Consider the following 16,642-nt stretch of genomic DNA (forward strand, 5'->3'; position numbering starts at 1 on the left):
AAGGAAGAAGATTGCTCGCTCATTTATCTCTCTCCCTTTCCGTTTCAACACAACCAGAGCTCAATGCGATTTCCCTGCGAACGTACCTCGTAATGTCGTTAACGGATCCGTCGATAACGATCCTTCGTGCCTGTTCTCTCCCCTCAAAGAAGACGTAGGGGGTTTTAACCTCGGGCATATCTCGCACAAATAGTCTCTCTTTTCTCGATGTTTTCTTATATACAAAGGTATTTACACTCCGTCTCTCCGCTGCGTAAACGCGACGAGGACCGATTCATATATATATTTTTATATATATAATATATATATATATATATATCTAAGATGTGTACACGCGCGTACATTTGTACGGTGCACAACGTACGGCGACGCGCCGAAAGGTACTTCTCGATCGCTCTTCGTTATTTCGACGACGAACTTAATGAAAATGAATGCGACATGACAGTCGGGGGGTTGTGCGCGTTTTGGCAGTCGGTAGGACACACACGGGTTATGTCCGCAAGATTTCGTCGTAAAATAACGCGCGTCACGTTAGTCTGTTCGTTTAGGGATCGACGGAAAGTGAAGATAAATCGGTCGCTAAACGATGAATTATATATCGCGTTTGTTGCATCCACACGAGCGCGACTCTGATATAAATTAAGTGAAAATATCGCTCGTGTGTTAAAGCAGTAAATTATTTTCAAACACATTTTTTATCCGCAAAATTTCCAACATTATTACAATATTTGAAAATGATGACTTTTGCAAGCGTTCTTTCGGAAACTGTGCGAACTTGATTTCCGATATATCGAGACGATTTTAATTCTCCGTTGAGTATAAAACTCGGATAATTTAATTGAAAGAAAATAGAGAGATTTTAGAAAATATTCGAAAGAAACTCAATTTCTCGATACAGACGCGTATATAACAAATCGTTCGCGAGCCGATTTTAATTCAACAATTCTCTGCAACGTTATTGTCTTTTTGTTCGCGGCACGAAGGACGATCCCGTCGCACAAGATCTTTCTTGAACTGAATATAATCATCGGGTATAACACATCGAGAGATGCACGTCGAACGATGCGCAGTGTACAAGGTACGTTTTTTTTTTCTTTTTTTCTTTTTCATTTTTGTTTAATTAGAATTAATATACATATTATTTTTCTTTTCGGAGCGCGGTAGGCTCTTTCATCAACGCACACGGTAATTTCGATAAATTAGTCTACGTTTATTCCGTGTCCTCGTTCTCGAGGCGAATTCGTTATTTACAAGTGTTTTATGAGGATGTATGTCAGGTGTCATCTCGAAGAAAAAACGGTCTCCCCGGTTATTTATGAAAATTCAATCTCTCTGTGAAATTTTTTTTCGCGGATTCCATCTCACGAACGCGAGTATTATTTCGTTCCCGCATTCGCGCGTTTAGTTAGGAAAAAGTCGTGTAAATAGACTTGAGAGAGAAAGAGAGAGAGAGAGAGAGAGAGAGAGAGAGAGAGAGAGANGAGAGAGAGAGAGAGAGAGAGAGAGAGAGAGAGAGAGAGAGAGAGAAAGAGAGAGAGAGAGAAAGAGAGAGAGAAACGTGATGACGAAAGGATAAAGAACGGCTTTAGACCGCGCGACGGAGAAGATCGATACTGCGGCGCTTATTTTAGTCAGCAAATTTACTCTTACCTTGCAAGTTTCCGCGGTGTGTGCGGTGTACTGTAAATAAGTTGAAATAAAACATCGGCGCACACCGAGATTTAATTAATTAGCTCGCATCTCGACGTGACACAGTTGAAAATTCGACTGTAACATGCACGCACACACACACACACACACAAACCCCTCACATGCATACCTTTTTGGCGAGAGATCGATCGATCGCTCCGAGCGGTCTGATTAATTATTTAATTATTTTCTTGACAATTAAACCGATGCGTTGCGCGCGCAAGGTGGATATTTTATTGGTCGACAAGGATGTGCGTTTCAGTCACGCGAGAAGTATCGAGGACGATACGAAAAGCGGATGGTCCATAAAATACTTGCGATCGGTATCTTCCGACGGAAAAGAAAAAAAAAACAAAATCGGCGAAAGAGCGAGAAGAGAACGTGTCTGACGTTGGAAGAAATCCTCACGTCGGATTTTCGTAATGTTTGCCGGCGCGCAGGTTTACACAGGCGCACTTGTTTCGCGTCGCAACTGCCAGCGCGAAAATATTTTGAGGATTTTCGCGGAACAAGTCGATCTTCTCCGACGCGGATCCTGTACGCTCTTCGAAATTTATCGTTGCACTTGCTCGCGACGTAATCGACATGATACGATATTCCGAGAGAAAGAGAGAGTGAGAGAGAAAGAGAGAGAGAGAGGAGAGAGAGAAAGAGAGAAGATAGAGTGAGAAGAGAAGAAGCATACCGTCGATAAAGACGCGCCATTCTACGAAAATACACTCAACGCGACGATCTTCCTTATCCTCCCATACCTGCTTTGTAATACAAAGTATACTCTCGGGATAGAAAATCTACATTCGACGTTGCGAGACATAGGTACATCAATCTTGCCTCTCGAACATCTGCGAAATTGCAAAAACCTAGATTTTGGACACGTTTTTCTTTCCGCCCCATCGACTATTCCGTCAATTGATGGAGATCTTTACCGTGACTGAATATTCGGTAAATTTTTTTTTTTTTTTTTTTTTTTATAAACCTACATTTTAAATTGGAACAATCGAAAGGAGAGGATGATGATACGTTTTCTCTTTTAGAGAAATATTCAATAACGTGTTAAAAAAAAGCCCAAAAAACCACAATTTTTGTCAGAATAAAATCAATTCCTTGCGAATGCGCGATTTTCTCGGATAGAAGAAATTGTTTTTAAAAACTTTTGGTTCGAGAAAACAATTTTTGGTCTTCAATTTCGTCGAGAGAGCTCATTTCCGTTAAATATTTTCGATTGCGCTTTCACCGTTGCTTCGCCGATGAAAAAGCGATCTTCGGATTTTCGAAAATTGGGCAGTGCGATTTTATCCTGATATTTCCTTTTGGATTTTATTATACGACATGGCTTTATAGAAATTTCATAGAGGATATCAAGTTTTGGCATGTATTCGGAACACAATGGAATGTCGTATACCGAAAGAATCCGTTTATTGTACGTGTACGATATCTCGATATTGGAATCTTCTGTGATATTCCTCGGATTTACTTGCGACAGAGAAAAGTTTTTGAATTTTATAACACATTTATCTCAATTATCCCGACAAAGAACTTACTTACACGTCTAGTTTGCAAATTCATCAAAGAACTTGTAAAACTTCTCTTCATTTTACATACATTCTTTACAATACTTTATTTATTCTTTACCAAAGCGTAGCCCGATCGTTCTCTTCCTCGTTGTGCGACGTCTCGTCTGTCACAATCAAGAAGTTTTGTCCCTTATTACAGGACACTTGTCACCACTTGTCGATCGACGGTGCTCGTCGGTTCGGCGGAAGTTCGTTCCTTCTTTAAAAGAGACGATCTCGCTTTATTGCCTCGCGTGTACGAACGAAGCTCACATCGTCAACTCACATAATTAGGTAATAGGTGCACCTTTATTTTTCCGCGACAATCCGAGGGAGCGTTATCAGAGGAGGAGAGTAACAACGAGTCCAGGAATCGGGTAAGGATCGATTTATGAGGACGCGCACGATCGCCACGAGTCGGCGGCCATATCAGACGTAGTACTCGTTGACGTTGAGCGCGTCGGAATCGCGTCCCTATACGCAGCTCTCCTGGGTCGAGATAAGGGGCGTGCGGACGGTGACGACCTCTCTCGCCGGGTGATGCTTGCCGCTCGTGACGGTGGAGATGGTGGAGTCCTGCATGTTAACCGTGGACAGCGGGGTGGACGCGCACGATGGCGCGTTGGAGACGTCCACTTTGGGCGGTCTGGCGTTGTGGTCGATGCACGCGTAGACCGTGGCTTCTTTCGTATACGGCTTGCCGCCCACGATCACCCCGAGACCGCTGCCGTAGCTCTGAAGACCACCCAGGCTACCGCCGCTTAGACTCGCCAGTTTGGCGTCGGTCGCTAGAGTGGACAGGGTGGTGGGCCTCGCCAGGCACAACTCGGCGTACGTTACCTCGCCCGACAGCTGGAAAAAAGAAATTAAAACGCGCTACACAAAAACTGTTTGAACGTAAGGAACGAAGGAAGCCGTTGTTGCAAAAGAAATATTGTATTAGGTATCCTACTCTTTTTTTTTTCTTTTGAGTAAAAACTGCAACGATGGTCGTTACGACGACGGTGATGTTTTTGAAACTTCAGGTTTTCAATTGCGAAGACAGCCGCTCTAACGGTTAGCTTAAGACACTTTTATGCCGAACTCCAGTTGAACGAGATTCATTCAGTCGCATGATGATGATCGTTGTGTTGTACGTGAGACTTGAATCCGATTAAAGGTTTCAGCGTGCGCGTGTATACCTGTTTTGATCGATCGGAATCGGCACTCGATTGTATTACGCAACAAGTCCGCACGGATGTCTAATGATACGGGGAACAGGATATTAAGCCAATTTCAATACATTAACGCTGAATTATAGATATGCGCGCGCACGGCGCGTAATCCGCCAAAGTAAATGCCCCCCCGACCAACTGTAATAGTACATGCGACGCGTGCGGCCGGCCATTTAAATAATCCGCCGCGAGCCAACTTTCCGTGATAGGGCCAAAAGCGTTCTTAAGAAACTAGGAGAGTTTTCGTAGCGCGTTTTCCCGAGGACTTAGATAATGCGGACAGGTCTAACTTTCGGAATTTTCATTCCTGAATATTCCTACGAGACCGCCCGAACTAGTTGGCTCGTATCACGGGAAGAAACTTTTGACGGCGGGAGTTCCTTCGACTGTTTAGGACGGAAAAGTGCCTCGAGTGCCCGACGCCATTTCCTATAAATTGGACGCAAAATAGCGCGGAGAATGTTCCCTCGCGATGAAACACGGAGACGAGGCGCGACGCGGACGAAGTTGTTCCGCGTAGAGCGAAGTAGTTTATCGGATTTTATCGCGTAAAGGATTAATGAAAGGAAAGAGAGAGAGAGAGAGAGAGAGGCGAGTTTCTTGAATTTTCAAGATGCCAAACAGACTGCATTTTGAGCTATCAAATTATTTACAGTTTTGTCACAATTTGTCAAATTTATATAGTTTCAAGTTGGAGATCGCGTTTGCTTTTTCTTTGTTTTTTTTTGTTTTTTTTTTTTTTTTTGTTTCAAGCGGTGCTGAAACCATTTCCAAATCCACTGCGGTGGAATATCGGTTAAAAATGATAAGGGGGAAAAAAAAAGCAACAACAATTAAACTGAGAGGAAATGGAATACGAAAATCTTTAGCGATAATCAAAGTTTTCCACTCTGGAGTTTGTTCCTCTTTACTAACAGAACTTTAGATCCCCGCGGTAATTAGCAATTAATTTGGTGTGAAATTGAGGGTGAAGTTCCAGCGAATCGTGACGAAAGGTACTCTCTACTACTCCGGGTAGGTAGGTAGGTAGGTTAGAGAAAATTCGAAAGAGGGAACGCGCGCGAAAACACGAGAGGTTTTAACGATCTCGACCGTTTGTTGTTGAATTATAAACGTAAATTTAAAATTATTACTCCCGGCTACGTAATAAACGCCCCGAATGTTTTTTTTTGTTTTGTTTTACAGAGAATTGTATATTTCTCGTGGTATATTTTGTAGAAGAATTTTTTTTATTCCGGAAAGTGGTCTGTGTATCTTGGTGGTAGATCGAATGTGTTCACGACCTCAGAGTGTTTCTAAAAATCGCGAAGAAACGTGGGTGGATGGTGCAATTTTCTGTTCAGTTTCGAGAACTGGTTGGGGAGCGCTGCTTTCCGGTTCGAAACTTTACGCAGCGCCATCCTCTCAGATGGATACTGTTATTTCAAACTATACCGCTGGAGAGAGAGGGAGGACTTTCTTGAAAACGTTGGCCGAAGCTTTTCGCGCAGCTCGAACGACGACGGGAAAAGGGAATGGCGCGACAGTACGACAACGGCGCGATTCGGCCGTACTGCTTCGTTTCTTCCGTTTCTTTGCACTCCACTTCCTCAGTTTCCCATCTCATCGGGACCGAAACCTATTAACTTTATTAAAGTTCACCTCGCTCGTCCGGATTAACGAAATTCTCGTGATTTAAACCATCGACTTTAATTGTTTAAGGTTTCCTCTCTCTCTCTCTTTCTCCTTTTCTCTCTCTCTCTCTCTCTCTCTCTCTCTTTCGCTTACTCTCTCCTCTCTGCAAAGCAGCGGGCACGTTACTGCATTCACTTCCGTCTCTTGAAATCAGAACATCCATTTACATGTAATGGCTATGCCAACTACATGGCACACCGGTGCGCTGAATGGTACAACAAAGCGTAATTTAACACGAAATCTAAAGGGAATCGTTAGTTTGCTGGGGAACTGGGCGTTTGCATACGCGCGACGATTATTTACCGCGCACCTATTTCACATATATATATTGTATAATACATACAATTATATACCCTCGTATTATCTACGAGGTTCGCGTAAAACTTGATTTATTAATGCGCGCGTATCGTCGTTTGTATGTTTTATCTCTGTAATAGTTTTTTTAAGCGCAAATTTTTCGGGGAGATCACACGTGGGAGTGGTCGCGGAGGAAGAGAAGAATCAGCAACGTGTTTCGTTTCTATCGCAAATACACGGGTATTCGCGAAAATTATCAAATTTCATTTAGAGAACAACTTCCGTTGCGCGCGGGGGGGGGGGCGGCCAACAGTTTGTACTTACCGGCAAGGTTGGATAATTGGTGTAGTCGTTATGCGAATAGGCGGGAAGTCCTTGCAGGTGATTATTCGTCTGCTGGGCCGGAAGGGACGACGGTGGAAGACCATCCGGTGTGTTTTGCGTTGCTAACGGCGTGCCGGAAGTCGAGCCGGTCAGTTGATAATCTGAATCTTTTCGTTTCAAGCACATGAAAAATTTTGTCATCCTGCTTTGCGACAAAAAATATTTTATCGAACATCAACTTTTTCCGGAGTCTACGCTCGTGTTTTTTTTTTTTCTTTTCAAACGTTCTATAATAATTATCGTTTATAGCGAAACAGAACGAAATGTGCGTGAATTTCATCAAATAACGTTGTAATAACTAACGAGTGAGACATTTATCGAACAAAACTAAACAGTGTTTTACGTAAAAACAATAAATTTCGCTTCTTTACGCGCGCGCCATGATAAATATTCTGTACACACAGTTACAAAATGTCTTGCAGATTGCAAAGCTGTTGTTTTTTTTTTTTTTTTTATTAAAAAATACAATTAGACACATCGCGCGAAGCGCCACGCGGATGTGAAAATTTATTATGCGCCGTGTTAATCGCATTAATCGTCGAAAGAAACACTCATGTGCGCGATAGGTATAATCTGTTTGTTTATGATATTAACCAACCGAATTTATCATTAATTCACATCGTGATGACGCATTGAACTTTATCGTAATAACCTAATAACTATATAGACCTAACCTAATCCAATAACTACAAAGCGTTACCAACGTATCGATACGTGGCTTAATTCCCCGAGAAACACTATGCTAATGTGATATGTTAATTAAATAGTAAATTGCATCTATATATCGCGTCAAATATATATAGTTTCGATCGCGATTAAATAATTAACTAAGTAATATCGCGTTTGAATTAATTCTATTCATTAAGTTAACATCCCTTATATTTCGTTCAATTGACAAATTGCGGCGCATTGCGGATTCGAGTCAACAAAACTCGATTATTAAAAAAATAAATAAATGACGAGTTTCCGTTAAAAAAAAAGAAAAGAAATCGACTTACTTTAATAAAGGTAACGACTCACTTTAATAAAGTGGTAATCACGTAATTAGGATTATGAAAGCTGATCGGACGTGATCGGCGAATATTACATATATCGGATTCGCATAAGCGCGCGAGCTCGGTGAACAAGTCTACCTTGTAATCGGTCGAGTAATTTATTAACAAGTCAGAGGTTAAGTTCTATGGTTACCGGCTGTATATATACTCGACCGCGTTTGCCGATCCGGTGGTATTATTGCGAGCGACGTAATGACGTATAGCATAGCGGTAGCGTAGCGTAGCGCGGCGACGCCGTTAACGAATCGCGCAGCGCGCGCGCGTTCGCAATAAAGTCCGCTGAATTTCCGGTCTCGAGTACATACACTTGTCCAAGTGTTCTCGATTGCTGTCATTCAGGTATTACGCTTGAAAGCCAGCAGCAATGTAACCGATAAAATTTCCATGTCGATTGTCCAACTCTCGGAATATTAACGTTAAATGTATTTTTTTCTCTCTCTCTCTTTCTCTTTTTCTATTTGTTCTTCTTTTTTTTTTTTTTAATTTACGTGCAATATAATTGAGATTCGAGAGTAAAATATGCTTTTTTATATGTGACTTAATATTGTTGGAATTAAATTACGCGCGCGCGTTTACCGAATAAGTGTCTAAATATATCTTTATGGAAAATCGACAAAATTGCGCGAAATTTAAGGACACCGCGAGTTAAATTTTAGAAACAAAACCGAATCAAACATTTATGTATATATCTGTACAACGGAACTGGATTAAATGAATAGCGAAACTCGTTTCGGCACGGTCGATCCTTTTAAATTACGAACCAAATTGGAAACCTGGATAAAGTAAATTTACCAAAGCGTAGAGAAAAGTGTGACACGCTCGGACACTCTTTTGTTTATTTTATGAGAGTAAGTAAATATTTATAGTACTGTACAGAGAGAAGAAAACTTTATCGCGGCAAGGTTACATAATACTTATCGGTTTTTTTTTCTATCAACAAGATATGTGAAAGAAAATTTTCACTTTTGGTATTTCATTTTGCGTCTTTATTCATCGATTGCGATTTTGCGAATTTTAAACTGCGAGACGACGTGAATCTAAATTTGTAGTTGAAGTAAAGCAATGGAGCTCGTTTGCGGCGTGTGAATAGACGTTTCTCTAGCTGCCGCTCAAAATCGGCCGTCGCAGCAAAAGCGCTCGTTGCATCTCGCTCTCTTATAGTCTCTACAGAACGTAAAGAACATCAATTTGAAAGTTTCAGAACACGGAATCGCGTGTCAATCGAGATATTGATGTGCTTACGCGTTATTCATCGCCGTGCGTGGCGGCGTTGTTACACGTTGGTCGTGTTACAGCGTGCGATTTACGCGGTCAAATAATTTCATTGTCCGTGCATTGTCCGGATTTTCCCAACCGTGCGCTTTTGCGCACAGTCGCGGATACGCACATTTCCGATTTTTTTATTTACATATTTTCCGCGCCAGGCTTGTCGCGCGTATATCGGCACAAACATTAAACAATTCGGCAATAAAACTGGCAAGTGGGATAAATTCGTCCCGTGTAACGATTTACCTTTTTCATGTGCATTTTAAATAAATATATATACCGCCGCGCGTGTTAACGTTTTATTTGGGTTTTTTATTTATTATTCTTTTACGTCATATATGTAATTTATTGTTATTTTTTTTTTGTAAAAAAACGCACCTTTATTGGTCGGTACAACGTCCGGATTTCTGTCGTCCGCGTCGTAGAGATCCTCTGAGCTTGGTGCGGTGGCCTTCTTCAGAGGTAAATCGCCTGGTCTTTGTGCTCGTCTGTCGCTCCTCACCTTCAGCGCGGCTAGAATGGTGACGGTGACGAGCAAAAGTGCGGCGACCACGCCGATCAGACCCCCCAGCAAAGGGGTGAACTCGAAGGGTACCGGAGTACCTGTGAACAAAACGCGCACTGCTCTCGTGCAAGGGACGTCGACACCAGAGTTTTCACGTGATGATATTAAAAAAGAAGGTTTTGAAAAAGCTTCAAGCCAAACGTGACGTAAGATTAATAGACACAGACAAATAAAAGCATAATTAATATTATTATTAATATTTGAAGTTGATGTTTTTCCAATACAGTATCAGGCTGCTCTTGAAATCCTGATGAAGTGAGCTGAAATGTTCACGAGACGTCGGTATTAAAAATGACACTAACGCGGTTCGAACCCGAAAAACATCTTCAAATTATATTGTAATACAACACACCGCGAAAGCGTGTATATCAAATATCAATATTATTAATCTTTCTCGGTAAAGAGTTAATATTATACGCGAATATACAATTCCCGCGCGAAAGTGACAAACTACGCAGCAGCGATTCGCGGAAAAAGTAGCGACGGAACAATTTTCCGGACGGACTGCGAGGGTAAACGGGTTAAACGAGTTAAAGTCGCATTTACGCTGTAAAGAGATTCGAGATATTTGGCCGGGGCGCGCGAGAATGGAGCCATCTGACTACGTAGCGCCTTACCCATTTCTAAGATTAATGAATTCGAATCCTTTTGATATCTCTCCGCGTTTAAACATCGTCCCGGGCGACGTTTAATTTTCCACGCGGCCGTCTTCCGCCGCGCGCCGTCGTCGTCGTCTTTCCTTCTGCGCGCTCGCGCGGCAACTCGCTATCGCTCCGCTCCGTCCGTTTTTTAATCTCTTTCCTTAGCCCGGGTTCTCTCTCCTGAGAGAGACATCGCTCGTAATTGCCACTCGTTTTAGTCACGAGCGACCGAGTGTTTTTACTCTGTGCTCCGATGCACAGCCAAAGTGCACGTTAATTTTTAATCAAGGCGAAAGTGCACCGCGCACCCATGATATTTACCTGTCGCCTACCTTTCTCGCTCATTTATACTCTTCCTCTTTTTATTTTAATGTTAGTTGAGTTTTTTTTTACTATTCTGTTATTTCGACGATTTTTGTTTGTTTGTTTGTTTGTTTTTTTTTTTTTTTTTTTTTGTCCCTTCTCTTTTCTTAATTTCTCTCATATCTTTTATGTATAACGGCGCCGTCCAACGCAATTACGCTCGAAGCCTTCGCGATCGCAAGCGTCGAGGAGCGCGCTGATGGGAAACGTTTGAAACGTTAAAACAAGCAAAGCCAATTTAAAAGGAGTCGTTGATCATTTATGTTTCACGGATAGTCGATTTTTTTTCGATAATGGACAAACCTTGTTGGATCATAGAAATCTACGAAGAGAAAAATAATTTAATACGAGAGGAAGAGAGAGAGAGAGAGAGCGCGTTGTCGAGGCGCATCATTTATCACTGTCTCGCTTTTGGAGAAGCGGAAACAACTACTACTACTACCTCGCGAAACTTAACGTAATTAAATTAACTTAAGTAAATTTACGCTTTTACTTACACAACGATCGCGTTTCGTTTTGTTTCTCGAATTTCCTGTAGGATGTGATGAACATCGCGCGAAAATTACATTTCGGTTGCGAATCGGGCTTTAGCGAAAAAGCTCTAGCGTTAAAAAGCTCGCGGTAGGTACGATACTCCTCCGCGCGGCGGATGCGTATATATCGCGCAACAACAACTCGCGCTTTCTCCCGCGAGCCTCCGTTTATTTTCCATGACACGCGAAGACGAACTTTTTAAATACGCCACGCGTTCCGCAACGTTTTATCCCAAAACTGCGAACGAGAATCCGAGTATAGTATTTTCAAGCGCCGGAAGTTTCCGCGTTGCGCCGAGAGAGTTGGGATACAAGTGAAATTAACTATCGCGTCGCGATAATCGCACTTTGATCGTTTTGTCTGGAAACTGGAGCAAGAGCTCTGCTCTTCTCAATTCTCTCTCAGATCGATCGAATTAAAAATCTCGGAAGATTCCTCGCTCGCGTGCCCGCGCGCACGCTATTTCGCTTTATGTTTAACGTCGCGCGAGTTGGCGCGTGATCCCGAGGATGCACAAAGACTCTCACCGGGGCGTAGCGTGCTGTGCAATGCGGGTCGTGTATGCATCGGGTGTCATGTATAATATGTGTTTCACGCCGCAGCGTATCGGAAGCACGAAGGAGGAGAACGACGAGCCGTGATTTCGGAAGCGCGCGCTCCTTCTGTCCCGCTCCAGTTAGTCCCGCGCGCGCGTGTGTGTGTGTCTATGTATGTGTTTGTGTGTTTGTGTGAACTCGGGAGGGCAATTCGCAGCCTTTCCGCGTTTTCCGCGACTCGTTCTCCCGGAGTAACCGAACAAGATTGCGGAAAGGACGACGACAACGACGAGACGTGGGCGACACGTATAGGTGTGCGGTGCTGATCCCGGAATTTTATTAAAGTTTCACACTCGTCGAGCTCGCGGCACGGGGGATCGATTTTCGAACCGACTATTCCGCCCGCATACGTATTCCCCGGGTTTATATACCCCGTTGTATATATACAGCACGTCTCGCGCGCGGGTGCGCACCCGCCTGAATCGCACCGTGGAAACTGACCGAGAGAGCAATTTCACTTGTAAATTCGTCCCGGACCGATATATATACACACACATACACATACATGTGTATATATATATATATATATATGTACGTTTAGGTCGGGGTATATCCGTTCTGAGGGGTTCAGATCCTGAATCTCTCTCTCTTCTGGTCGGTCGAGATCCTACGAGCCAGAAATCTACGGGGATGAATGCCGCAAAGGGAAGAGAGAGAGAGAGAGAGAGAAAGAGAGATAGAGATTCGACGCGAGATCCATCCTCTCTCTGGGCATCTGGACCGGGCTCAACCGCCAAGGATTCGTTGGTAATTCCGTTGCTGTAGGTAGGCGGTGTGTTCGCGTTTCTTACGTGCATAGCAAGCCTTCAACGGTGCAACGTTTCACGGAGGGATATATACATATACGCAATTGTTTCCGCAGCGGAATGTATATGCGGTTACATGTGTGTGTTTGCGCGCCGACGCGCGCAATGAGAAATCGAAGGCTTTACGGGAAAATTTGAGTGAATGCGAATTTCGCACGAGCGTGCGAGGAAAATTTTAACGAGAACGAGAGAAAGAGAGAGAAAGAGAGAGAGAGAGAGAGAGGAGAGAGAGGGCTCGATCGACTTTGTGAGATAAGTTATATCAATTTTCCGTGGTTTTAACGGCGAGTAATCGTACGGGTGTTCTATCAGCGTATCAAAGTGTCGGCAGACGGTCCTCGAAAGCGATTAAATCGCTCGCGGGAACAGAAAGTTTCATGTTACGCTCATAAATCTTTCCCACTTTCGTAATTGCAGATGGACGTCGGGATTAATTCTCGTAATTACTCATGATATACCTGTCTCTGACGACTACTTGCGCTTCGCAAACATTATACCGCGTCTCCTCGCGGGCGAGATGAAATTTCTCCCCGTCTCTTGCGTGCGAGAGAAACGCGCGCGTAGAGAAACTTCCTAATACTTGCCCCGCTTTCACGATCGTCTTTGCGGCAAGTTAGACGAATCGGAGAAAATAAACCGGATGGTTAGCCAGGTTTAAACGAGCCAACATCGACATTTCCTGTATTTTCTGAAAGAGAGCGGGGCGCGGCGTGGAACTCTCGTTGGAAAATCTGGCGCGCTTTACGCACGGCCAGAATCGCCGGCAATTTTTGGCCGAAACCCGTTTCGTGTAAGTGGATTGGAAAACGTCGGAATGGATTACTACTCGCGGCCCGTATACCGTAGAACAATCCGCTCGCACACACGTGACGTGAACGTAACCCTGCGTAATAACCGTGCCCAGGTGATCGTGTGTGCGCGCCGATTGAATTTCTCGACCCAGATGCTCAATTCTCGCGGTGAAACCCTTCGTGCGCGGTCCAAGTGCTCTTTAGCTGCGCGAAACTACGAGACCGGTGCCGGTGTATCCTATATCGGGTTCGACTCGGGGATTCGGGGCCGGATGAGCGGATTAAAATGTTACACCGACAATCCGCGCGTGCGGGTCCCGTTCGATTTAATTCGCTAATTCGATTAACCCGACATCGTATACGGTCACTCTCATAATTTATAGGATGCGCCGATAGTTTCGATCGAACGCGCGCGTTCTCTCCTATCAAATTACTTATTTCGACGTGCGGAGATGCGATCGATGCGAGCGCTAGGCGTTCGGATCCGACTCCGCTGTCTGATCCGGACACATTGTCCATCATTATTAGACTCTCCCCAGTCGAAACGTCAAGCTTGCAAACGTCCATGCAATATCTTGGCCTTATCAATTTCGAAGCGCTCTTAAAAGCGCTCTGATTGATAATTGCTTTATTAACAATTCCACGAGTTCGTTTGTTTTGTTTTTTTTTTCGCAAATTTATTTTTGTTCTAAAAATAAACATAAAAATTGCGTTTCGCGCGATTGCGGCGAATGTTTTTACGACAAATTCGCGGGGAAAAAAAACAAATTTGCTTAATTAGCGAGAGGAGATTAGTTACTCTCTGTGAACACACAGCGGAGGAAAAACATGTCAGGTTTTTTACATGAAAGTTTTTAGTTTTACTCAAGAAAATGTTTTGTTGTGGCGTAGCAAAAACAAAATTCAGTAAATTCTTTCGTCAACCGATTCAGCGAGAAAGAAAATTTTAATTCTCTCCTTCGAATTTCGAGAGAACACGAAACATTTCTAGCACAACTTACCGGTTTGCTTCTCGGCGACTTTGAGCGTGAATCCTTCCAGCAGCGTGGGCTCGCTCCTCCCTTTCGCGTTCACCGCGTACAACTTCATATTCAGAACCTTGCCCGGCTCCAGACCCTGTACGGTGAAAGCCGCATTATCTCTGGACGTGACGTTGGCCTGCAGGACTCCCGTATGCTGATCGAACACTTCAAGGAGGAAGTGTTGCGCCTGACCACCGTCAAACCCAGCGGTGCATTCCACCGAGAGTGATTCGGTGGTCTGGTTGGTCAGCGTGCAGTTGTACGGCGCTTCCGGTTTGCCTGCACACGCCATTAACATTGTTTACGGCTCCTTCCTCTTCCAATCTTCTCTTTATCAAACGATTAAATTATTAGCAAAACATTCGAATCGACGATTTCACGCGCCGTGCGTTGTTTTTTCCGCGTCGCGCATAAACGTTTTCCTCGCTATTTCTTCGTTTCCCGACGAAATTTCTTAGCAACTCAGAGATAAAGAATAAGAGAGGTCAGAGACCATCACCATACGTGTGTACTTACTCGCAGGTATGATGTGAAATATGCAGGCATTCTTCTGCTGACCGGCCGTGTTGCTCGCCCAGCAATACACGGTGCCGTAGTCCATTTCCGAGACCGGTTTGTATGTGAGAACGCTCTGAGTATGTTTGGTCTCGTTCTTGTAACGCGCTTGCGGCACGTCGACCAGACGATCCTCCTCGGTATTGTTAAAGGCCCAGCGGAAGCTCTCCGGGGCCGGATACGCCTCGACCTTGCATATCACGCGAGCGTCCTCGTGCCTCGCCACCCCGTAGATACGTTTCTGATCCGGCACGCAAATCGGTTTGTCTAAAAAAAAACAGAAGATAGAAAAAAAAAAACGTAAATAAATAGATTTTATTCACGAACAACAAACGTGGAGATCGTATTTCAGTAATTCGACAAGGCAGCTCTTTTTTTTTTCGAACATTTTTAATATATATTTTATTTCTTATCTCTAATCAACAACGATGACGTATCTCCTTCGTCGTGTCTTTCTCGCTACGGAATAGAACTCGCAAATGTAACCGGGGTATGCATTGCGTATTCCGTACGCAACACGTAGATATCGCGCAAACTCGAGAGGAGGGTTATGCGCATTTATTAAAAGTGCGAGAAGGGCGCGGCACACGAATGACCACCGCTCCGGGTTTTCGAGGGAAGATCGATGGGCATTATATTCGCTCGCTCGCTTGAATAGTTTTCCCATTTTTCGCGGCGGAGAGCGAGTAAACGAAGAACGAGGGAGGGGGAGAGGTGTGGGAGAATCGGAGTTCGCGCCGGTTTGGAATAATTTGTTGGTTCGCGGATCGCGTCGTATTTTTCTTCCGTTGCGTCTCCCTCGCACGATTCCTCCGGTCCTTCCAGCGTGTTTTTAATGAATAATCATGCCGACATTTTGATATTCGACGTTTATTCAACGAATAATATTCCCGTTAGTCTCGTAAGTCCGGTGACCAATTATTATCGAGAGAAGTGAGACAGACAGCGTATTCTTCCGCAAGTTTCTTTTCGAAGACGCGTCTTTCGATGACGTCGCCATTTAACGTGGTGAGTTGCGCGTATCGTTTGCGTATTAATTACGTCGTATATAATTATGTCGAAATATTTGCGACGACGTTGCGAGCGGCGCTTTGACGAAATAATTGCGAGAGTCGAGAAGCCGAGTTTAATCGAGACCGGTTGTTTTATTATTTTTATAAAGAGCGCAGAAAAAGAAGCGGAAATGTTGCTTTTCACGTGAGCGAATCACGTGTGTCAGAAATTAAGAAAAGATTTACGGACGGAAAGTGTTGCGGTCTCTGAAAAACGAGATTTTTTCAACAAAATTCGCGCGCGAGTTGCACGCAGGTCTTATACTACGGGGACGACTATTATGAGCGCGGATATTAATGTATAATTATTATACTATATATAATATTTTATGTAGGTTACGTATCTATCTCTATACGTGATAACACAAGAGTATACTCACATATGATCTTAAGCTCGACGACATTGCTGTAGCCGTCGCCTTCGACGTTACTGGCTATGCAGGTGTAATTTCCGGCCTGGGACCGATTCACCTTTCTGAGCACCAAATTGGATGGCTGCACCAGCACGCCGTTCTTCGCGTTATTTTGAATCACGTTTCCCTGAAAACAGATGTGCAATCGCGATCAGATCGAAATCCCGTGTCG

The 16,642-nt window shown here is 43.8% G+C and overlaps 1 protein-coding gene across 3 annotated transcripts in view; it reads right to left on the reverse strand.

The window, feature by feature from the left end:
• Positions 1-1,487: 1,487 nt before the first annotated feature.
• Positions 1,488-16,642, reverse strand: part of LOC109857132 (synaptogenesis protein syg-1-like) — a 297,399-nt gene continuing 282,244 nt past the window's right edge. For 2 of the 3 annotated variants that reach the window (XM_020433160.1, XM_020433158.1), the window contains 6 exons: positions 16,438-16,597; positions 14,967-15,272; positions 14,430-14,729; positions 9,511-9,753; positions 6,752-6,918; positions 1,488-4,094 (listed from right to left, as the gene is read on the reverse strand). In XM_020433160.1, the coding sequence (XP_020288749.1) occupies positions 3,717-4,094; positions 6,752-6,918; positions 9,511-9,753; positions 14,430-14,729; positions 14,967-15,272; positions 16,438-16,597 (1,554 nt within the window). In that variant the 3' untranslated portion in view covers positions 1,488-3,716. The remainder of the gene's footprint in view (positions 4,095-6,751; positions 6,919-9,510; positions 9,754-14,429; positions 14,730-14,966; positions 15,273-16,437; positions 16,598-16,642) is intronic. The other variant, XM_020433159.1, reaches the window with a different exon arrangement.

This window comes from Pseudomyrmex gracilis, unplaced genomic scaffold, assembly GCF_002006095.1.
Source record: "Pseudomyrmex gracilis isolate BER0280 unplaced genomic scaffold, ASM200609v1 scaffold_145, whole genome shotgun sequence".
NCBI classification, from domain to species: Eukaryota; Metazoa; Arthropoda; class Insecta; order Hymenoptera; family Formicidae; genus Pseudomyrmex; species Pseudomyrmex gracilis.